At 53.1% G+C, this 23,885-nt stretch overlaps 1 protein-coding gene across 5 annotated transcripts in view; it reads right to left on the reverse strand.

Moving 5' to 3' along the window:
* Window positions 1-23,885, reverse strand: part of ATP2B4 (ATPase plasma membrane Ca2+ transporting 4) — a 103,883-nt gene that overhangs the window by 20,485 nt on the left and 59,513 nt on the right. For all 5 annotated transcript variants that reach the window (XM_073320111.1, XM_073320115.1, XM_073320112.1 and 2 more), the window contains 16 exons: window positions 23,384-23,509; window positions 22,485-22,610; window positions 18,937-18,972; window positions 16,216-16,377; window positions 15,334-15,548; window positions 14,337-14,579; window positions 13,418-13,659; window positions 12,158-12,392; window positions 9,614-9,793; window positions 8,686-8,773; window positions 7,939-8,045; window positions 4,739-4,930; window positions 4,316-4,529; window positions 2,253-2,464; window positions 850-957; window positions 98-280 (listed from right to left, as the gene is read on the reverse strand). In XM_073320111.1, coding sequence (XP_073176212.1) covers window positions 98-280; window positions 850-957; window positions 2,253-2,464; window positions 4,316-4,529; window positions 4,739-4,930; window positions 7,939-8,045; window positions 8,686-8,773; window positions 9,614-9,793; window positions 12,158-12,392; window positions 13,418-13,659; window positions 14,337-14,579; window positions 15,334-15,548; window positions 16,216-16,377; window positions 18,937-18,972; window positions 22,485-22,610; window positions 23,384-23,509 — 2,669 coding nt within the window. The remainder of the gene's footprint in view (window positions 1-97; window positions 281-849; window positions 958-2,252; window positions 2,465-4,315; window positions 4,530-4,738; window positions 4,931-7,938; window positions 8,046-8,685; window positions 8,774-9,613; window positions 9,794-12,157; window positions 12,393-13,417; window positions 13,660-14,336; window positions 14,580-15,333; window positions 15,549-16,215; window positions 16,378-18,936; window positions 18,973-22,484; window positions 22,611-23,383; window positions 23,510-23,885) is intronic.

Raw genomic sequence — 23,885 nt, forward strand, 5'->3', positions numbered from 1 at the left:
CCACGAGGAGCTGCACAGGGAACAGGATGGCCCTCGATCTCTTCGGCCAGGGCCCCTGGGAAAGCAGGAAGCGGCACCTCAGTGCCCCACACGGTACCTGAGTCTGTATCCTGTTGAGGCCCCTGAACCACAGAATCTGCCCCCGCCGGAGCTCCATTTCAGCATGGTCAATCTCATCCATGTCCTCCGGCAGGTCCTCTTCTGGAATATCCTCCTTGGTGGTACCATGTCCAGCTTCCTTCAGGAACTTCAGCTGACTGGTTGGAACACTGCAGATCAGCTACAGAGACACAGGAAACCATGGGTTAATCCCTCGCCATCACCTGTACCGACCTGGGCATGACACATCTGTGCTCCCCATCCCCCAAGAGTCCCCCGGCAGTATTGCTCAGGCTGGCTCACCTGCAGCCCCGAGTGGCTCAAAAGGCAGTAGTTAGAAAGAGGGAGAGCCCTCATCTGCCAGCCTAGAGCAGCACTCCCCTCCAATGCTTTATGGCAACCCCCCAGGGCATATATGGGGTGGGGAAAGAGGGTGTTCATCTCACAGCCCCAGCCAGAGGACGAGAGCTCTCCCTCTGTTTTTAGCAGAAGGAAGCAAACTTGCGGGGGGGGGGGGGGGGAAGGAGAAGAGAGAAGAGGAGGAAGTAGGGAGACACTAACTCCTGTATAGAATCATAGAACTGGAAGGGACCTTGAGAAGTCATCTAGTCCAGTCCCTTGCACTCATGGCAGGACTAGGTATTATACAAACGTGTGTGTGTAGATAGAGGGATAGTGATCCAATGTTTCCATTGGGGCTGTGGGTTTGGAAATATACCGTGGGGGTGGGGTCATCAGCCCAGCCCTCACCTGGCCCCAAAGCAGCTCTCCAACACCGATAAAGATGCACCAGAGCCACTGGCTCAGGGTGAGCCCAGAGCAGCTGAACGGCTTCCCACCAAACTCCACGATGAGGATCTGCAGTGCAGGAAAGAAGAGCACACGCCGGGGGGCTGTTAGAGGGGACACGCAGTCAGAGAGGTTGCGTGGCATTTGGGAGTTTCTTCCTCCTCAAGCGGCCGGTTCGGGATGCTTTCAGTGTAGGCCAGTGGTGTCACTGGGTGCAGGACAGCAAAGCTACAACTTGGGGGGCTGGAAAATGCTAAGGATTTCCCACCAAATGCATTTGGAGGGAAACTAAGTATTTGCTCCTTGAAAATGTTCAGTTTTTTTATTCCACATCACCCCCATTTTAAAAAAAAAAAAATTTCCGAACTGTTTTTCACTGACAAACCAGAAAATTTCAAAACTAAAAAAAGCTGAAAAGGCGGTTTCTCATGGAAAAGAAATTTCCACTGTAAGAAGATTTTGACTAGTTCTCCCAATCCTGTTCCAGTTTGCACCTGGGTCGGGCCAGTATATTGGAGCAGGTATTTCATCCAGACCCAGAAAAGGGTCAAAGAAACCACAACAACTTGTGCTTTATCCTCTTTCATAGCCCAGTGTCGCAACACCGAGCAAAGGGCATCATCTGGACAGCTCTGGAAACCCACTCTCCAATAAATGCTCTTTGCAGCCGAGCTCCCCAGATGCTGTGAGAGGAGGCTTCTGCGCCACACACCCAGCCACTCTCAAATTTTCCTCGTCTCAAAAGGGAGTGGCAGGCTTAACAACTAGGCACACGCCAAGTGTTTTTACTGAAAAATGGACAAAATTAACAGCCCAGGCAGTGGCCTGTACAGGATGTACAATTCAGAGCTGTAAAACTTCAAACCCCAGAGCAACAGAATGGAAACTCTGCATGCTCATCCATGTCAGCATCTGGCTGGGAGTCGGGCCAGAACCAGAACCTTTTATCTAGCCCCACCTTGACTGCAGGGCTCTGGATAAAATGGACCCTGAATCCAAACTACTTCTTGGTCAGGCAAAACACAGTTTTCAAGGCCATTTCTAGCTCTATCTAGGGGTATATAGACCCATCACCGTAGTATCTGAGCAGCTCATCAGCATTAATGCATTTATCTTTGCAACACCCTGCAAGGTAAGGAAGGACCATTATCTCCTTTTAAAGGTGGGGAACGGAGGCACAGAGAGGCTAAGGAACTTGCCCAAGGTCACAGAGGGTGTCTGTGGCAGAGCAGAGAATCAAACCCTGCTCTCCTGAGACCCAGGCTAGTGCCCTAACCACTGGCCCATCCTTCCTCTCTTCAGCACGCACTGTCTATCTCTAGTCCACACGCACCCACACTGCTCTCAGCGCCCGTGGCTGTTACCTGGGCAGCAAAGGTTCCCAGCACCACCGTGCAGAAGATGGGATTCCGGAAGATGGCATCAAAGACGTTCCTCTCGCCATGAATCTTGCGAGCGTTGATCTCGTTGAACAGCTGCATCATGACGAAGGTGTTGAAGACAATGGTGTAGTGTTCGGAGGGCGGGGAGTGCAGTGGCGTGTTCCGGCCACTGTCAATATCAAAGAACTTCTCACCTATCAGACAGGAGGTGAAAGAGAAACTTGGTGGGTCTTTTCCCTGCCCCTTCATGCATAACCTGGGATTTGAACGGACACTGCAGAAGGAGAGGTGTTGGCGCCGTGTTGGTCCCAGGATTGGAGAGAGACAAAGCGGGGGAGGTAATCTCTTATCGGCCCATGGTTCCTACACATGCCTATCACACCACCATGCGGTGGACCTCACCCAGTGCACTAAATGCCCCAATAGCAACTCTGTAGGTGACACCAGACCATCACTACACACTCGAATGAACTCGCACAGGAAAACGATAAGACAAACACACTGCATCACCTGTGGGTGACCACTTTTCACAAAGCGGTCACTTGATCTGTCCTCATTCTCAAAGGAAACCTGCACAACACCTTGAAAAGAAGAGACTGGACATTTAAGTTCACTACTCTGCTAGACACTAAAAATCATGGACAGAATAGAAATACTGGATTTATGGCCAATTACAACAATCTGCAATCCACTCCAGTCCACCCCGCTCCACCCAGCTACTTCTCACCCCACCCTCCTTCTCCACCCTGTGACTGGAGGGGTGGAAACAGGCCACTTCACCTTGAATGGTCCTTGAAAGGCGTTAACTATTTATGCTAAACAATCTGTTCCACCTCAAATTTAGCAGGGACACTGAGGCTGTGTGTACACTACAGATTACTTCGGTATAAGTTATGTCACTCGGAGTGTGACTAATACACACCTCTGAGTGATGAACGCCGGTGCAGACAGTGCCGTCAGCAGGAGAACTTCTCCCATAGCTACCGCCTCCTGTAGAGGCAGGAGTCATTAAGCTGACTGGAGGGCTCTCCCCCGTTGGCTTAGAGAGTCTTTACCGGAAGTGCGCTGTAAATGATGTCGTGTAGACATAGCCAGAGTCACTTTCCCAGCCCTGAAGAAGAGCTCCGTGTAGCTCGAAAGCATGTCTCTCCCCCGCAACAGAAGTTGGTCCAGTAAAAGATAGGACCTTCCCCCAGTTTGGCTTTCTAATTGCAGGAGAAGCTGGATTATGGAAACATGGGGGGTGGACAAACAGATGCCTGTCTCAGTTAGTTTGACTGAGGGCACCAGCAAAGTGCAATGCATCATGGATAAGCCAGGCAGAGCCCATTCAGACACCTGGATGTCCCTGCATTGGGCCCCACAGGAGGCACTGGAAGTCTTTAAACAGATGGGAATGTAATGCCATACAGGCAGCCATGGATGGCCACGTCCTTCCTTCATCCCAAGAGGATCAGCAGCAGCTCCCTCCCCCATCTCGCTGCCCTCAGCTCCCTGAGGTGGAAGCTTCGTGTTGGGGACGGCAGAGCGCCCACTGCGTTCTCGGCCTACATGAGGCGGCTGTTCAGAACGGGCGGTAGCTATGGTTTGTGTTGTGGATGCTGACTCACTTGGCATTAGACAGAGTCCCACCAAGGTCATTTCCACACAGCCCACGCAGCAGCCACCTGCAGTAGCTACGGAGCAGGGCCAGAACTGAATGACTGATCTCAGCGTTTAAGGTCCTATAGGCTTATTACGGATCCCAGGAGCCAATCCATCTCCAGCAGCAAAATAAAAAAAAAAAATAGAAGGGTTCATTCATTAACCCTTTACTTAGTGGAGAGCTGAAAAAAGGAGCCACTTTCTTGGCTACAGCATGCTCTCTGCACCCAGTAGATTAGATTCTGGTGCAGACAATGGGATTCACTGAACTGGGGTCACTGTAGGTGGGCACATGCCCAGCTGGATTAGATAGACTACCTGGATTTACTTCTCACTGGTTTAGAGGCAGAGGGGGTGGCTGGTGTGGAAGTTCCCCCTTCCCTATGGCCTCAGAGACTCACCTGCAAAGAGCAGAGTGAAGATGATGGTGAGCTGGTACACTGCGTGCCCCAGGATGTTCTTCATCATGGTGCGGGAGATCAGGGGCTTGTTGCGGCCGTACGGCCGGCGCAGCAGGAGGGACTCCGAGGGGGGCTCTGTGGCAAGGGCTAAGGACGCAAAGGTGTCCATGATCAAGTTCACCCACAGCATCTGGACGGCCTTCAGCGGAGAGTCCTGCAGAGGGAGAAGAACGTGGTCTCTTTGCTCAATACATAAAACCACCACCACCACCTCTGCCGCTCACCGGATGCTTTGTCATGATTATTTTATCTCCCCCCACCCCACCCCCAAGGTCCCTTGGCAAATCAGCAGCTAAGCCAAGGACTCCTGGCTTCAAGTCCCATCCAGCTCTAAGCACTAGGTTGCTCCCCAGGCCTCCTTACCTGTGTGATGCAGGCTCCTGTGAAAGCGACGATGACGGCCACCACGTTGACGGTCAGCTGGAACTGCAGGAACTTGGAGATACTGTCATACACGTTGCGGCCCCACATCACCGCCTTCACAATGCTGGTGAAGTTGTCATCCGTCAGGATGATGTCCGAAGCTTCTTTGGCCACATCTGTGCCTGCGATGCCCTTGAGGGGGAAACAGAGTGTCGATGAGTCATAAGAACAGCCATACTGAGTCAGACCACAGGCCCATCTAGCCCAATATCCTGTCTTCCGACAGTGGCCAATGCCAGGTGCCCCAGAGGGAATGAGCAGAACAAGTAATCAAGTGATCCATCCCATTGCCCATTCCCAGCTTCTGACAAACAGAGGCGAGGGACACCATCCCTGCCCATCCTGGCTCATAGCCATTGATGGACCTATCCTCCACTGAATTTATCTAGTTCTTTTTTGAACCCTGTTATAGTCTTGGCCTTCACAATATCCTCTGGCAAGGAGTTCCACAGGTTGACTGTGCGTAGTGTGAAAAAAATACTTCCTTTTGTTTTAAACCTGCTGCCTATTAATTTCATTTGGTGGCCCCCTAGTTCTTGCGTTGAGGAGTAAACAACACTTCCTTATTTACTTTCTCCATGCCAGTCATGATTTTATAGACATCTATCATATCCCCCCTTAGTCATCTCTTTTCCAAGCTGAAAAGTCCCAGTCTTATTAATCTCTCCTCATACAGAAGCCGTTCCATACCCCGAATCATTTTTGTTGCCCTTTTCTGAACCTTTTCCAATTCCAATGCCTCTTTTTTGAGATGGGGTGACCACATCTGCACACAGAATTCAAGATGTGGCTGTACCATGGATTTATATAGAGACACAATGTGATATTTTTGGTCTTATCTGTCCCTTTCTTAATGATTCCCAACATTCTGTTCGCTTTGACTTCTGCTGCACACTGAGAACTCTCCACAATGACTCCAAGATCTCTTTGAGTGGTAACAGCTAATTTAGACCCCATCATTTTATATGTATAATTGGGGGTCACTGGGCAAACTGTCCACCTCCCCATGCCAGTGCTCTGCTTCTTCCCAGACAAGGCTGACAAGCCTTGGAAGTTTGGATCCAGATCAGACCTATGACCAGAATGAGCCCGCTTCTATCTTTACAGGACGCCCTCTATGCTTGGAACAGCTTCCACATCCTATGCACCAAGCACCTTCCTTCCTACCTGGGGACAGCAGGCTGTCAATTCTGGTATGGGATCTCCTGCCAACACCTCTTACCTCACAGAGTGTTGAAATGGAGCAGGCAACAATAGTCAGTCAGTCTTTAAGGTGCCATCGTACTCAGTGTTGTTTTTGTGGATACAGACTAACACGGCTACCCCTGATACTTAAAAGTAGCTATTTCCCCTTGATCCTTTTTGCTAAGTGTTCATACAAACAGGGACCATTGGGATCCAGAAGCACGCTCTCTCTGGTAGGGAGCTCCAGAGAAACAGATGGGCTTCCCCCCAAAATTGCACCCAGTATAGTTCATTTGCTGGCAGAGGTGTCTGAGGATTTACTCTCCCGTGTTTGGCACACACCCCCACCCCGCTCCTCTGGTCTTAATTGAGACTGTAATCCTGCAATGAGCACCAAACCAGGTGGACCCCTGTGCCCACTGCAATCTCTCTGGGGCAAAGACTCCCTCTGTGTTTTGCAAAGCGCCACATACATCTAAGGCACTCCACAATGGCCATTTAAAAGAGATCAGGCTGCTTGCTGCAGTAATCAGTCGTGGGCACTAGAAGGTGCTCAGTTTGCACAGATGCTGCCATTGCCAGGAGCAAAGGCACAGCTACGTGCAGATGTGTTAAGTGGAAGCAGCTTCATGATTTTGCCTAATGCTCTCCTGCTGGGTCCTGTTGAGCCTGGGTATTGGGAGATTCTGTCCCTAGCTGTCAATTTCCTGGTTTGGTAGGAGGGCAAACGTGACACTGAATTTTGACCACGTTGTTTGTTTCCCAGTCTCCGGAGTCCATAGTCAGAGATAAACAGTAAGGGGCCCTTAGTTTCCTGTTGGGAAAGTCCATCCCCACAGACTGCAGCAGGGCAGCCATTCTTTTCAATTCTCAGCACAACACTTAGCCCCAAAAAGGATTGGTCATTGGATTTCAGCACCCGATCCAGTCACCTCTCCGGCTGAAGAACGCCTATGTCCAGCCTGCAGACTCAAGACCTTAGTTTTAGCCAGCAATCAAGTCCATTGCTTGGACTAAATCAATGAGTGAGAGAAAGACAGAAAACTATGTTGCAGGGGCTCGGGAGGATTAAATGGGCCTGCAAAACAGCTTACAACAGATCTTTGTTTAAAGAAAATTCCAAAAGGAATCTGTTTAAACATACATACATTCCCCTGTAGTGGCTGCAACCCAAACACTGCAGCCTTATGCTAGAGTACCAGAACCTGACCATGAAACGGACTAGAAACCAGGGGAAAAATGACCAGTTTATTTTCCTGGTTCCATTTGAAAGAAATGCAGAAAAGTAGGCAAACAGTGTTAACAGCAAAGCGCAAGCTAGATTTTCAGATTCTTTCTGGGTAAATAAGCTAATGCATTAACAGAAAGATAAGATTTGGGGTTGTTTATTTTCCGTTTGGGTCAGTAACTCCAGGCCTGGGTCCTTTCAGCCAGGCTCCTAAATACATGTGGCTGATTTGCAGAGGTGCTGAACATCTGCACCTACCATTGTCCTGAGCCTATATGAAAACCAGGCTATGTTTATTTAGGTGCCTATGTGTGGGTTTAGGACATTAGCTTTCAGCAGCCAAGTTTGAACGTTAAGGCTAGGATTCTTAATCTGACAATGTCCCTTTAAGGATGTAAAAGGAGGGAGGGTTCGTCTTCAAGCCAGGATAAGAGGATTGTTTCTTGGTATGGGATATTTTCCAGGACCCTTGTTGCAAAAATCCTATAGCACTTAATACAAAGTGATCACCTCCCTGCAAAATTTTTGAACCATCTTATGAAGTCTATAGAGAATTTTATAGCAGGGATAAAATTCTATAGGATGATTAAAATGATCTCCTCTTCTACTACATCCTGTAAGCCTTTGTGCGATTCCTATACCACAAAAGGTTTTCACTCCTCTTCAAATCCATAGGATGTTTCTAACACAATGCAGCACACTGAGAAAGACTCATGTTCTTCCATACCATAGCAAATCCGACATCAGCTTTCTTCAAGGCTGGGCCATCATTGGTCCCGTCCCCAGTCACGGCCACCACCTGCCGCCGCTCTCCAACAGTGCTGTCAATAATTCCTGAAACACAGACACAGGGTTCAAAGGCAACAGGCCCCAGCGTGGGCTCCTTGCACAGATGGAGCTGCACTGGGTAGCAGTTGGCCTGGGAATCACTAGATCGGCACAAAGTGGCAACGATATAACAGTGGCACGTCTTCTCTTAATGTGGACACTTGTCAGCCACTGAATATTGCAGGGCTGTGTCTCTCCTTGGGGACAGGCACTGTTTTTAAGACTCTCATCCAGTGTCTCTTCTGGCAGGGGTGCTGGAACTATTTGTAGGGGCAGGGGTGCTGAGAACCAGTGAACCAAACTGTCAACGCTGTAGAGGAAACCACTTCAAGCCAGGGGGTGCAGCCTTAACCCCAGCACCTCCAGTTCCAGCACCTATGGCAGGATCATACCACTGCTGATACTTCGCCTTTCCAGATCACCTTCCCTGCAAGGATCTCAGTCCTTAAGCCTTACTGCCCCGCTAGGAAGATGATCAGCACCAATTAGCCTTGTTATACAGATGGGGAAAACATGTCAGGCACAAGGAATGATGGGGGAAAAAAAGTGTCTTGCTCTAGGTCACAGTGAGTCAACGGCAGAGCTAGGAAAAGAACACAGGCGTCCAGGTTCCCTACCCTGTGGGAATTTGTGCAGGAGCCCTTACCTTTCACAAGCGTATGCTTATCCGTGGGGGAGGAACGGGCCAGAACTCGCAGCTTGGGCCAGACTTTATCCAGCTGCTCTTGCTCCACCTGCAGGACCAACCAAGAGAGAGACGTTGAGTCGGTCAAGGAGCGTGAAGCTGCCTCCGTGGGCCTGGCCAGGCAGGCGTTTGAAAACTAGAGCCGAGCGAATCATTGATCATTCGGTTCGCTGGCCGAAAAGAAAAAAAAAAAACTGAACAAACTATTCAGTGTGGGTCCAAAAGGTTTAGTTTAGTTTTCAGGTGCGGGGGGTTTTTACTAGCTCGATTTCAAAACAAGAAGTCAAAACAGTTCATTTAGCAAAAATATCCAATTAAAATAGTTCAACTTTCCCCAAAAAGTTTTCCCCTTTGTTTTCCCCCCCAGCTGAAGTGATAGGCAGAATTGGACCCAAACTCATGAACAGTTTCTCAACCTGAAACTAGTTTATTCACTGAAAAATGCAGTCACTGAAAAATTTTGTCCAGCCCTATTGAGAGCCAAGGATCATTAGGTAGGGCAGGACGGGGAGCGAGGACTGGATGGTCCCTTCACCTCAACTTTACTGTTTCTCCCACGACAAATCTGGAGCCCAGGCATCTACCAGGGGTCACTGGCCCCTAGCCAAGCTGGCTAGAAGCTCCAGCTGATACGAGCTGAGCAGGCAGCTCTCCATGACAGGCATTCGAAGCATTATAAGCAGCGAGGTCCAGTTCAGTTTTGGTCCAAGAGGCCATGTATTATGGAGGTAGCCTCTTGCTCCTGCCTGTGCTGCACTTCCAGGTCTATGGTTCGGAGCTAACCGCACCCTTTGTCAGCAGGCTATGCTTCCGAAGATGCCTCTGGAGTCCATTGCCCAGGGCCCCGAGTGACTCATACAGAGGCAGGGTCCCTTATCTGTATTCCTACCTCTCCCTTCTCATTCCGGATGAGCCGGTTGAACTCCTTGCCCTCCAGGCACAGGAAGTCCTCCCCAGGCAGCAGGATGCCGCACTTGGTAGCGATGGCGCGGGCCGTGTTGATGTTGTCGCCTGTCACCATGCGGACGGTGATGCCAGCACGCTGGCACTTCACGATGGCCTCTGGCACCTACAGGCGAGGTCAGAGAGAAACACTGTGGAACAGGGCCACCCGGGGGGGGGGGGGGGGGGCAAGTGGGGCAATTTGCCCCAGAAGGGACCCCCAGGGGAGTTTTCAGGGGCAATTTGGCAGCGGGGGGGGGTCCTTCAGCGCTGCTGAACACACCCGGAGTGAAGGACCCGCTGCCACTTCTGCCGCTCCGGGTCTTTGGCGGCAGTGCAGCGGTGGGGGCCCTTCCGCTCCACGTCTTCGGCAAAGCGTCCCGAAGACCCGCAGCGGAAGGACCCCTGCCGCCGAAGACCCCAGGCTCCCTGAATCCTCTGGGCAGCCCTGCTGTGGAAAAGAGACAGATGGGGGAAGAGAGACGGACTGGAAAGAGAGAAGCTATGGAAAAAAACCTGTAGGGTCAGACAGACTCAAGCAGCCCCACCTGCACAGTGTGAATGGAGGGCTGAGGTAACTGGCACAGAAAAGCTGGCATACAAGGGACATGCTAGCAGCTTTGGTGCAGCAGGAGGCCTCCCTGGGAAGGAGTGGCAGATGAAGGTAGGATTGCTGGAATCCTGGCCCAGCAGTCAGGAGAGGTTCAGGCATGGCAGCAAGCCAGGGCAAATGGAGGAGCAGCATCTGGGAAAGTTGGGTGCACGAGGGAGCTGGGGCTGCAAAGAGTCCATCCAGGGAGAAGGTCCAGGGGGATGAAGATCAAGGAGCCCAGGGTGGGGCTGAGATGTCTTGAGGGGGTTGGAGCAGGAGGTTGGTTCAAGTTTTGGTGAATTCAGGCCTCGTTCAGTCCCAATGCGCCGCTGGGCTGGGCCGGGCCGGCCACCAACAACAGGATCATGCAGAGGGATGCTGCGTAGGGTGGAAGGCTCAGGGCAGCCTGGAAGGAAAGCCCCGGACAGAGGAATCCCCAAGAACCAGACAGCAGGAAGGAGCAGAGAGTCTTGCTTCTATGCCTTGTTCTCCAACCCCATGGGGTGGTTGATTTGACACTGGCCTCCTGGCATCAAGAACCAGGCAGCGGCTAACTCGAGGGCAAGGCAGAGAGTCTCCATCTTGCTCCACAGGAGCGGGGAAGCAGCGCATGGCAAGTCGGGTCTATGGAGCCCAGATGCTGGGCACTGGAGCCCCATTGTACTGAGTCGCGCACAGGGGACTCAAGTTACTGAGAGTTTGACAGGAGCCAGCTCACTTCTAAGCTCGGTGTAGGAGGCACTGGCTGAGCGGTTCTAAACCAAGGAGCTCGTTCTCTCCATGGTGCTAGAGGACAGCAGGTCTGTTCAGAGCCGTTCCTGGAACTGACTGCGGGGCCGTTCCTCTACTGCCCCCAGGGACACGTAACCTCATTGCCTCCTCCACGCGATGCCGCGGTGCTCAGGAACCTCCGGTGCCGCGGTACAGATGAGCAATCTAATCGAGACGTGGGACGTTTTATTTCTCCTGCTCTGCCGGATGGCACGTTGACAGCGGCCCGGCCCGGCATCTCCGGCTGCAGCAGCACCACGTCGCTGCGCTAAATAGGTTTCATCTCATACAGAACGAGCCTGAGCAGGGGGTAGGGCGTCCTCGGCTGTGTGTGTGTGTGTGGGGGAAAAACATTACTGAGAAATCAGCAAATTGAATCATGGCCTCCAGAGCCGGTGCAGACCGGGCATCTGTAATGCGATTCCCGAGCCCAGATACTTCAACGTCTAATTAGGGAAAGACGAGAGCAAGGCAGGCTCCAAAATGTAATAAAGAGGCAGGCATGGGACTGCTTATTGCTTTAGCCCAGCGGTCTGTCTGTTACCCCCGGGCAAGCTGTGAGAAAGAACAGGGGGAAGGAGCAGGTGGGCATCGCTGGGGAAAATAGGTTCCTGTAAACAGTACTCTCCCACCCTGGGGGGCAGCAAATCAGTTCCCCCCACCCCCCCATTAATCTTTCACCTGTGGAACACTCCACCCGACTTCTGGGCAACCTCTGGCAACGCACCCTTCCCTTGAACATTGGCACTGGAGGGGCGCTCGTGCCCAGACACCTGGCTCAGACCAAGATGCCTTTGTGGGGATGTGCCTGGTATACAGGTGAGGAAGGGAGGGAAGCGCACACCCCAGGCACTTGGCGTGCTCCGCATAGTGGCACAGAGCGAGGGCACCTCAGGAGCAAGCACCCCCACATGGCACAGGGACCGGGGGAGGCAATGCGTGGCACCCTGCAGGACATCTGTGGGGTGCTCGTGCCCCATCCACCTCTCTAGACGGGCACTCATCACCCCGCAGCAGCAGCAGACCGAGGGGCACAGAGCTCATGCCGCAGCAGGGTGGGGAAGGGACATGCAGCCAGCAAAGCAGCCGAACTGCCCGGGTTAAGGTGGTGAGAGGGCGTTGTGGTACCTCTGGCCGGACAGGGTCCTCTATGCCGACCACGGTGATACAGGCCAGGTCAGACACAATCTCGTTCTCGCTGTCCCAGTCAGGCTCGGCGTCGGCAGGGAAGTCGCGGAAGGCCAGACAGATGGTGCGCAGCCCTTGGCATGCCATTGGCTCAATCACCTTCTTCACCATCTCATCCCGGTCCTTCACCTTGAACACCCGCAAGTCCCCGTTCTTGTCCAGAATCTTTGTGCACCTGCACACGGCGGGAGGTTTCAGAAGTTAACGGAGAGATGGCTTGGCATCTGCCGACGAACTAAAGAGGCAAGACTCCCAGCCCCAACCACACATCAGAAGAGATGGTGCCACCGATTTAGCAAGCCCCTCATCTGTCAGTTAGGCATGAACCCCAAGAGTTTGCAGGTGAGCCCACAGGAAGGAAAAAAAAATTATATATACATGAGGTGGATGCTTCCTTCCCTGAAACAGCCTAGATTCTCAGGGCTGCAGAGCTGGGCGTGGAATCTCTCTGGAACACACTCCCTGCCAGATGTATGGCACTGCCTGGCTGCAGACACCAACGCAGCTTCTGCATGGCATTTTGGCTGCCAGGAGCGCAAAGGCAGCAGTAGAAGTGACAAAACAATTACTCAGCAAATGTGCCAAGCGCCCTCCAGACAGGTTCCGCTTGAGCTCCAATTAGCAGATTGTATTTTATGCCAAGCAACTGAGGATGAAGCCACGGGGCTGTCCTGCATGGCACAATGCTCTTATAATGACCGCATGCAGGCTCAAAGATGGCAGAGAACCGCTCACTTCACTAGGTGCTATTTGAAGCTTTCCCAGAGGCAGTGTGGCCTAGTGAATAGTGCACTGGACCAGGACTTGGGAGACTGGTTACCAAGCAGACTGGGAATAGAACCCATCAAATTACATCTCTCTGGGCCTCAGTTTCCCAATCTGTAAAATGGGGATAATGATACTGATCTCCTTTGTAAAGCGCTCTGAGATCTACAGATGAAAAAAGTGTGCTATACAGGAACTAGGGATTATTCTTCTCTGTTCTGCAGATAATGTACATGAGTCTTTTTTCACAAGAGAGATCTCACAGATGTCCCCTCCCCACTGAAATTCCCACAATTCTGGGTTCATTCTGGGAAGGGCTCCCCAGACCATCAGTGGCCTGTGGAGCATAGCCAGAGAATTTACATTCAGAAGCACCACTAGTGGCTCTAGCAGGGGAATGGCTTACTCAGCAACGTAGGAGGGAAGGGTAGTTACTTGCGTAGGATGATCTCCGAGGCTCCTTTGCTGTACATGCGGAAGCTGCCGTCCGGGTTTTTCAACACCGTGCTCATGGATTTGCGCACTGAGTTGAAGGTGTAGACCTTGTAGAGTTTCTCCTCTGGCACCTCGTTCCGAACTGCCTGGTAGTCTTGCTTCAAATCCAGGACGAAGCCCAGCAGGGAGCACTCTGTCTTGTTCCCCACTTGCCGCGGGAGGCCCCCTTCCTTTTCTGGTGGCTAAGAAGTTCCCAAAGTGGGGAGAAAGGGGGGAAATAAAAGTCAATACAAATCTTTCCGGCCAGGCCCACTGAGGTGGGGGGAAAGAAGGGGAGGAGTTGGAAGTCTGATCTGCAGGGATATAATGGATGTTGACTTTTTAAAGATTGTGATCAGCAGGGTCCAGAGTGAACAAGTCAAGATGAAATGGGAGTAGATTCCACTTCTTAGAGCCTTGGAGCCAGATCCTCAGCTAGTGCAAATCAAGATAGCGCCACTGAGGTCAACCCCAGCCCCGGAGAACTAAGAGGCATAAACCCCAGCTGAGGACCTGGCCCATTGTTTCAGACTCTCTGCATCACCACATCTATGTAAAGGCCCGTGCAAAGTGATGGAAAGTCACAGATTTAAGGGGAAAAACGGACCCCTGATCATCTAATCCGACCTTCTGCATAACAGGGGCCATTAATTCCTATTTGAACTAGATCCTCTGACCAGCTGTGTGGAGGACACAACGCGTGCTAAGCTGCTCTTAACCCCTTGTTCATCGGGAAGTAAATCTTACACCCCCTCCCCCATATCCTATCACAGCCCCATGCTTTTCCCTGTGCTGTTCCTTTGCATGGGTCGCCAGCCACCTGAGCTCTGGGAGGGGCTAGAAGCAGCGTTGTCAGAGTAGCAGGGGGAGGACAACTCACCAGGATCTTTGACGTGTAGGCGGAGTTGATGGCGACGCTATGGACGATGAGGTCCAAGACCTTGGACAGGATGGCTTCGGGGTCGGGGATCTGCCGGTAATGGGCGTCGCCCACGTAGGCCTGCACCACGGTCATGCGGTTCATGGTGAGCGTGCCAGTCTTGTCCGAGCAGATGGCCGTAGCGTTGCCCATGGTCTCACAGGCATCCAGGTGCCTCACCAGGTTGTTGTCCTTCATCATTTTCTGCAGCGGGGCGCAAGACAGGCCGTGAAAGGGTTAAGAGGCAGGTAGGCTTCTCCTCACCTGTGTCTTCACACGGCACACAGCCGAAGCTCACAGCCATGCTTCGCACCCCCCTGGGAAGGCAGATCCTGGAGCCAAGGGCACTGGGAACACAGAGGAACGAGGAGGCCATGGCCTCTGCACTCAGCATCACCTCAGCGAGGGATGCCGTTTCTGTAGGGCCAGCCCGACACCCCCACGCCCTCCCAGCTCTGCTCCGCGGTGCTCCGCTGGCTTGGCAGGAAGTGCTATTGCCACGTGTGTCCCCAGCAGTGCCAGGCCAGGCTCCTGGCTTACTTAGAACAAGGGGACGGGAGGGTTTGTCTGGGAGAGCAGGACACTGGGCAGGGGAGCAGCAGCGGAGTAAATGAGAATCCCTTTCCCCAGCTGGTGGCTAACGCGGCCCAGCGCCGGCCTCCCTGCACAACAGCTGGGAAAAACAGGCCTCTGCCCCCTCTGCTCCCGGCCTTCCCGTGGGGAGGAGAGCCACCTCCATCTGCACTCTGCCCCTCCAAAGCCCCCCTAGCCATCGTGAACATAGCACCCCCACCTCCAAATATGCACAGCTCCCTCTATGCGCCTTGGTGAAGATGGGAACCCATTACTGTCCTCTGCTCAACACTTCCCCCGCCCCAGCCTTCTGGTGAGGGGAACAACCCCTCCCCTTCTGGTGAACACAGTCACCCCAACATTCCCCGCCCAGGTGCGGCCTCACCTTGACCGAGTAGGCCAGGGAGATGGTGACAGCCAGGGGCAGGCCCTCAGGCACGGCCACCACCAGCACGGTGACGCCAATGATGAAGAACTTGACGAAGTACTGGATGTAGATGGGGGTGCACTCCGCCAGCCAGGGCCTCTGCTGCACCCCAAAGGTGTCGATCACGAAGTACAGCACCAGGATGACCACCGTGATGGCCGACATGATCAGTCCTAGGGAAGGAGACAGGTGAGAGGCCAGCGAGACCTGTAGCGACGCCCACACCCCTAGGCTGGGGATCGAGATGGGAAAGCCGCTCTGACAAGAGTGTCTTGGAGCTCTGCTCCCCCAGGCTTGAGCCCTGGGGGCTCTTTGCCTGGGCGTCCATCCACACCTAAGCCTGCCCCAGCATTTCAAAGTGTTCACAGCAGGGTCTCTGATCCCATAGACTCCCTGGGCCAGACTAGCCGAGGGGCTGCTGGTGAAGACGGAGGTTCATTAGCAGAGCTATGTGGAGACCTAGGACTGGCACGGGAGAGCTGGAGTTCAGGATTGAGGGGCGTGAGCAAATCTGTGAGCATGGAGTACCAGAGGGGATTGGAGGTCAGGACCGAGGTACATTAGCAAAGATGGGCCTGGGGGTACCGTTGGGATGAAGGGGCGTCAGCAAAGCTGAGTGTGGGGGATCCAAGGCTGGAATAGCAGGACGTGCTGCAGCTTAGGACTGAGGGGAACCAGCACAGGGTCCTTCTCACACCATGCCAGTCTCTAGCCCGCACTATCTGTCCCTCATGGTCACTGCCAACACATCTAGTGGAACATCCTGCCACTACAACTTCACTGGGGAGCAGACCAGCGTGAAGCTGTCTGAGAGTGGAGATACACCTCATCCATGCTCACCTGCCTTCCCAATCTGCACTGCCAGGCGGGTGAGCTTCCCTTGCAGCACCGATTTCTCCTTCTTCGGGACCTTCACCTTCTTCTTCTCCTTCTCCTCATTCTCCACCCCTTCCTGGCTCTTCAGGGGCTGGATCTCCAGGGCCACGCCATCCTGAGTTTTAGCTACACCCCAGGGGCAAAAGAGAGACAGTGGGTGAGTGGGAGAGGCCATGAGGTAAAGCTTTTGACGCCATTGGACAGAGATGGTGGAGAGAGAAAAAAACAAAAAACCTAGAGCAAAAAAAAAAAAAAAAAAAAAAGACTCCCCTGGCCCACACAGGCAAATGCTAAGGTTAAAGCCTACACAGTCCCAGGGAGCCTGCCCCAGGGGGCAAGTGCCTGGAACAGCTCGTGGGATCATCTCTCATTTGCCTCCCTGCCCCCAACCCCACTTCCCAGGTAAGGGAAAAACATCTCTACTTGATTACACCGGAGGAGGCAGGACAGCCTTACTAGGGTATGGGGCCAAGACTCCCGGGTTCTATTCCCAGCTCCGCCAGTGGCCCTGATTGTGTGGTCTTGGGCGAGAGTCCCTTCACTGCCTTGTGCCTCAGTTTATCCATCTGTAAAATGCAGCTCGTGATACTTACCTTACAGGGTTGTGTTAGGAGACTTAATTCGCTAAGTGTTTGTAAAGCCCTTTGAATACAGGATCATCAGAATGGCCAGGCTGGATCGGATTACAGGATAATCCAGGATCCTCTCACCTACAGTGGCCAGCAGCACAAGCTACTTCAGAGGAAGGTGCAGGAACACCTACAATACATTAAGGTTTCCTCCTAACCCCCACTGGAGGCTGCTTTATGCCCTGAAGCATGACTGTTTAGATCCCTTCCAAAACGGTCATCTTTAATCCTAAATTTTATAACTCCAGGTAATTATCCATATGCATGTCCTGTACTTTCTGGAATCCTGCTAAGCACTTAGCCTTGAGGAGATAGTGGCAATGAGTTCCACAAGCTAACTTCCCACTACGTGTAACGGTATTTCCTTTCCTTAGCTCCCCTGTTCTACACATGTGCTATGGATGAGCTCTTTAATGCCTTCATGGAAGCTCAGTGGGAGTCGCTTTATGCAGACAGCATTTGAGGGGGTGGAATGGAGGGGAGGGAAGGTTAAGGATTGGGGGTGGAGACTGACTGACTCACTAAAGGTGGAGGAGTGAACCGGCTTCTTTACCTTCAGCCCTCTGTGATCCAGCCCAAAAATTTCTTTAGGATCCTTAAGACATAAAAAGGCCAGATCCTCAGCTCATGCAGCCAGATGTAGCTCCCCCCATGTCAATAGAGCTATGCTGGCCTACACTTGAGTATTTGAACCCAAAGAGCACCAACGAAACAAGAAGTCGGGGTGGGGGACCATGAAGACGAGTAGAAAACCCCACAAAAATAATGGAAGTTATTTACTTCATCTCAGTTCTTGTTCTTGGGTTTAAAAAAAGCCAAACAACCCAATCAAAAAAGCAGTGGTTCACATACAGATCCAAATCTGGCTGTTTCAGAGCAGATTCCCCTTTCTAGCCTCCACCACCAAAGTGTTATGGATTCAGAAGAACTCGCAGTTGCTCCAAAATGGTGACCTCCCTGATTAGGACTTTCAGACAGAACAGAAATGGGGGTGGGTGAGGAGACAACAAAAACAAAAATCCAAAACACCCACAAACCCAAAACAACGCGACATGTCAGATTGGAAGGAAGGAAAGAAACGTAAACTGCTGAGAGAGAGAGAGAAAGAGGGTGGAGAAACAGACAGGTGCAGAAATGGGCTTCCTCTACACAGCCTGGAAAGAACACTGTGAGAAACATACTGGAGGAGTAGACGCTCACTTTGATTCAAAAAGGCCATGAGAAGAACAGGGTGTAACAGTTTCACAGGCCAAACCCACCACTGATCCGGGTCCAAACTTGGGGGAGGGGGGCAACACTTCATGCTCGGACTTAAAACCCCATCCCCACCACCCCATTTGCTGCAGAGCGCTCTCCTCACTCGATTCCATGTCCCCATTCATCCTGGCCCGACGGAGGGAGGAATCACTAGCTGCTGCGCTGTGGAAGAATCCCAGGTGGTCAATTTTCTGCTGGTACAAGGCAGCGGTGGAAACTGACAGCCCAGATCAGAGACAGGGCAGAACTATCTGGGGCAGATTTGGTCCCAACGGTCTATTTCTAGGCTGATGTTAAACCTCCCTGAACAATGGGGCTTTTCCCCACTTCCACTCTCCCACCTTCCTCGACCCACAGATCTTGATGTGCTGCTGTCTGTCTAGCCCAGACCTTCCTTCGGAAGAGGCCAGGCTGCCTCATGGGGCACAAAGAACCGTCATCCCCCCCTCACAGCACCAATGGTGGGAAAAAAAAAACAACCCAAAAAACAAAAAAACAAACCCAAATCCTTCGATCAGAACCCTAGGCTGACAGCAGAGGGTGCTGCGACTCCAGCAGCACAGACCTGGGGTTTGAGGCTGGCCCCTAGTTGGACAGGATGGCTCGGGGAGGGGGCACGGGGGATCAGGGGTAAAGGAAGTGTGGAGGTTAGCACTGTGGAGTCAGTTACACCCTCTTCCGGGACAACAAGGCGAGATTCTCGCTGCAGCGGCGAAGAGCACAGACTCATGGGAAGAAGGAAGGAGGAATGCTTGGTAGTTAGTGTGGTGCTGGTTCAAAGGATGGAGAGGCTGGTTACCTTTGTTGCGATTTTCAGGGGCTCCTGCTTTTTTACCTGTTCAGACAAAGAGAAAAAGGGTGGAGTGCTGAGCACATGGTTCTCGACATTAACGTCCCTGTGGGCAGGAAAACACCCTGGGTGCTCTCTATGCTGGCACTCGCATGGCAGGAATCCCACACAGCTGCTGGGCTCCACGTAACTGGCCAGGACTCAAGAGATCAAAGGTGCCTCCCACCCATAAAAGCCAAAGGGGATTTCTCCTGCCAGGTCTCAGCCCTCCTCTCCCTGCTGCTAGGAGCATTTAGCCACAGGGCAAGGGAAGTCTCTGCCTGAGGAAGGCTGGTCTTGTGGGTAAGGCACTGGGGTAGGACTCAGGAGCTCTGGGCTCAGCTCCCTGCTCTGCCACAGACTGTGTGTGACCTTGGGCAAGTCACTTCCATCTCCCTGTGCCTCAATTTCCAATCTGAAATGGAGAAAATACTTCACTTCTTCCCCCTGTGGTCTCAACTCTTTAGTGTATGAGCTTGTCACGAGTGGGGCTGTGTGCGTTCGTACAGCACCTAATGCAAAGGGAACCCGATCTCGGCCGGGGCAGAACTTCAGGCCAGCCCAAAAGGGACCATCGTGATCGTCTAGTCGGACCTGCAGAATGCCGGCCAGAGTTCCATACGCTGATCTCTGCATCAAGCCTGTAATTCCTGTTTGAGCTGGAGCAGTTTTTAGACAGACAACCCACCCAGATTACCACGATAGCAGTCACAATGTCTTAGACGTAGCATGGAAGCTCTTGGGGGCAGGAACAGTCTTTGTTCTGGGAATGCTCAGCACCAACCACAATGGGGCCCCGATTTAGGACTATGGCCCCTGGGCGCTACTGTGATACAAACAAGCAGCAGCCGCCAAGAGCTGTTGGGAACAAATCCGCATTGCAGGACTGAGGGGCTTTGCCTGATGGGTCTAAAGTCGGACTATTTATCCAGACAACCCTCCACCCAGTGATGTGGAGAGGCATGGGCCCTGGGACACAGCACCCTCAGCCCACCCGTCCCCTGCTTTCAACATCTGGGGACGGCACTGGAGCAGGACTCCAGTACAGGATGTCAAGCCAGGCTTAACTGCCCAGCAAACGCTACCGCCCGGGGACGGGGGGAGATGCCAAGTGACATTTACGAAGCAGAATAAATAAGAAGTTGGGCACCACTTCCTGAGACAGAGGGAACCGCTTCAAACGAGAGACCAAAGGCTACTCCCTGAGCAAGAGGAGCGACTCCCCAGAGGTGGGAGACACAGGATTGCCTGGCTAGCGGGAGAGGAGATGAACAGCTGCCTCTCCACTCACTCTGCCTCATCCTCCTTAATCCTTCTGACAAGCACTGTCCATGAGCAGCGGTTCTGTAGGGAGACAGCAGAGAGCCCATCATCTGGTCCCTTTTACTAATCCCCGGATGCTTTGCCAAAGCGGATCAACAGCACCAACGCCTGTTCTGCGGACTGGGAGCGAGGGAGCATTGGGCTGCTTTGATAAGCCACATACCTTCTGCCACTTACACCCTGGCCTCTACCAGGGAGCAAGGAAGCACCCCAGAGGCTTTCAGAAGCTGGAATCCTCAGCAAGCGTACATTGGTGTTGATCCATGGACTCCCACAGACCTAAACTGATTTACACCAGCTGAGGGTCTGACTCCCTGTCCGGTTTCTGTTTGGCAGCGAAGCCCAGGGAGCTCAAGCGACACCGCAATCTGCTAGGCGATGAAAGTACAAGGGCACGATGCACCCTCAGGCTGCTCTTCCAGCTCAACCCTCCAACCGCATTTTGTGCCCAGCCTCCTCCAGCCATTGGCCTAGTCTTAATTCTGCCCCAAAGCTTTCGCTAGGGCCCATCATCTCCCTGCATCCATCTTGAGGGGCAAAACCATCATGCCACAATGCCGGTGCGGTCAGGGCCAGCCCTGTGCAAAGGCAGACATGAGCATCACACCCAGCACGCCTAGGGTGGGAGGGGAGCAAAGTCATTTGTCCTGAGGCAGGAAAATAAATAATCAGAAGGTGGGGAGTGGGAGGAGTTTTAGACTGTATGTGGGAGCCCTGCCACCCTCCCCTCTGACCCCAGCTCCTAAAATGGGGCTCCCCCAAAGCACAGTGATGGGTAGCCTATGTGCCCAAAGCCCAGTCTTGGCCCCATCAGCTTGGCAGGGATGCTGAATTGCCTGCAGTGAGACATGCTGCCGTGAAGGCCATCATGCCAAGACGCTGCATTGCAAGCCCCCCGCAACGAGGTCCTTTGCAACCCTGATATTCTAGTCTATGAACGAGCTCTGGGCTCTTTCGAGCACCCCGTAAACCCCAAAGCGAGTGGGGAGTTGCTGGATTGTCTCGGAGCCCCAGAAAGGAGGCGGCACGGTTCTGAGCCATCTGTGATCGGCAGGGATTGGGGTGGAGTGGGTGGAATAAGCAGCAAGACATCGGAGCGGTGTGCAGGGTGGTGTTTGGCTCCTGGCATGGTCGGTGCTGTATAGGTGAGCAACGCAGCCTGACAAGCTGTGCCCCTCCCACCCTGTGAGCACACGCCACTTCTTCCCCCTGACTGACACACACGCACACCCCCCGGGGCTCCCCGCAGAGTGCCGTCAGCTTTCAGAACACGAGAGGTTCAGACAGCAGCACTGGGATCAGCCTGGCGCCATAGCTCACCCCACCGCAAGGGGCTTATGAGCGACCTGCCCCTCTTGTAGCCTGGAGCCAGTGAACGGAAGGAGCAAAGGGCTGAACCTGTTAAGTGCAAGGCCCCACAGCTCTTTCCTGGGAAAAGTGGGCTACCAGGATAGGAATGGGTCCAAAGTTCACAATAGCTTAATGCAAGGTGTATATGCGGGGCGGGGGGGTCCAAAGGCGCATTTCCCCACCCACTGAAGTCAGGGAGCCAGGAGTGACCCTCTCCCTGCACAAAGTCCTACCAGCTGAGGATCTCAGACAGCAGAGCAAAGCAAGTCCTCCTAGCCATCCTCCCCCACCCCCACACTGCCAGGTCAACCCTGGGGGATGGGGAGTCGGTCTTTGGATGAAAAGAGAACAAATGGAGAGAGAAAGAAAGAAAGAAAGCTGCTGGTGAAGCCCTCGGGTGCTGGACTGTCTGAAGGACATGGATCATTTCAGCTATCAGTCACCTCCCGCCATGGGGCTGGAGCAATAGTAACTCCATTGACAGCCTCCTTGCCAAAGCCAGCTCTGATAGCCACTCCCTTTCTGCCTCTGAAGCCTGCTCCCACATGCTCCCGAGCTGCGGCTGGATGGAGAGAGCGGTGGATGGTGTGTCAAAGAAGGCACAGGAAAGGGAGCCCAGGCAGTGCCCCCAGGCTCCCAAGCATGGAAGGGGCCTTCTCATGCGGTGTGCTCTCTGCATCATGACCTGATGGTGCTAGAAGTGGGATTCCCAGCTTCGTCTCCTAAGGCTTGACAGGCCCAGCTCAGTCACTCACACTAAACAGGGCTGCGTGTTCCCTCTCAGCCATGGACACAGCTCACCACATCCCAGAAAGAAACAGCTGGGCTCCCAGAGATCGCCATACCTTTCTTCACCTTCTTCTCCTCCTCCCCTTCTCCTGCACCCAGCAGAGTGAAGATGATTCCAGTTTGCGAGTTGATGCCCACAGCCGTCACTAACATCCGTCCGGAGCCCTCCATCACATGGGTACCTGGCCAGGGGAACGAAGCATCGAGGGGAAAGGAAAACACGAACCAGGAAGAGGAGACATTAACAGTCAACTTCCTGACTATTTTAACACAAGAGACTGTTGGACTCCAGGGGATGGGGTACAGAGCCTGTTGCTTCTGGGTCACCGGTTCAAACCTGGCCCAGGTCAACCGAGACCCAAAGTTATTGCTGGAATGACGGCTGCTCAGAGCCTCGTTTTAAGTTAACTGGATCTCATTCCAGGTTCCCCGGGGCAGGCATCGCCATCACAACGGGCCACTGAGACGGAACTCCCCGCTAGAAGTGATCCTATCAGTCTAGCGAGATTTTTATATTGGCCCCAACCCACGCATGCTGCCACACTACAGAAACCCCTCCAGGACAGGGTTGGAGCATACCAGCAGGGAGCAATGGGCAACAGACACTTGCTCTGCTGCTGCCCATGCTGTCCCTGCTCTGGAAGGGGATTCACCCTCCAAGGCTGGTCATCCACCAAGACCATTCTTGGTCTGATCAGTAGCTGAGGGGCCACTCTATGCTGTGCTAGGACCACGAATGGCCAGAAGGGATCTAGCCATCTTCTGCTGCCCATGGTCCAGGGATGGGCACGCAGAACCCGGTCTAACTTGTGCCAGCATTGGGAGGGTACCAGCACTGGGTCATCTGAACATGAATCCTGCCAAACCCCAAAGCATCCAGAGGCTGGGTATCTGGCTGGGGTTTCCAGCCCTAGCGTGGAGGGCTTGGGTCACAGGTCACATCTGGTGGCCTCACCTGAAAGCAGCATGGGGTCTTTATCCAGGGATTTCTTGACATGGTCCGACTCCCCAGTCAGAGAGCTCTCGTCGATCTTCAGATCATTGCCCTGGATCAGGATCCCATCCGAGGGCAGCAGATCACCTGAAAGAGGAGGGAACACATTACAGGCCAGCCTGTGCCTGACACAAAGCTCATCCTGCCCTTTTCTCAGTCTGCGGCTGGGGAGGCAAGGCCTGAAGAATTCCTGATGCCAGGAAGATTACCCAGAATCCCATGGCATGGCTAAGTCTAGGGAAGAAGAGCTAGCACAATGGTGGGAGAACAAAAAAAAACAAAAACAAATTACTCCTTACAGCAAAGCTGTAGAGACAAGCTCCCAGTGGTGACGGACAGCAAAGGGACGTGGTGGGGCGGGACGTAAAAGATTGCTGACTGGAGAAATTTTTCTTCAGTGCAATGAAAGCATGACCCTGAGCAAAAGCAATTCGGTGAGTCCCTGCTGGGGAAATGGCTACAG

The sequence above is a fragment of the Lepidochelys kempii genome, chromosome 21 (assembly GCF_965140265.1).
Source record: "Lepidochelys kempii isolate rLepKem1 chromosome 21, rLepKem1.hap2, whole genome shotgun sequence".
Lineage (NCBI taxonomy): Eukaryota > Metazoa > Chordata > Testudines > Cheloniidae > Lepidochelys > Lepidochelys kempii.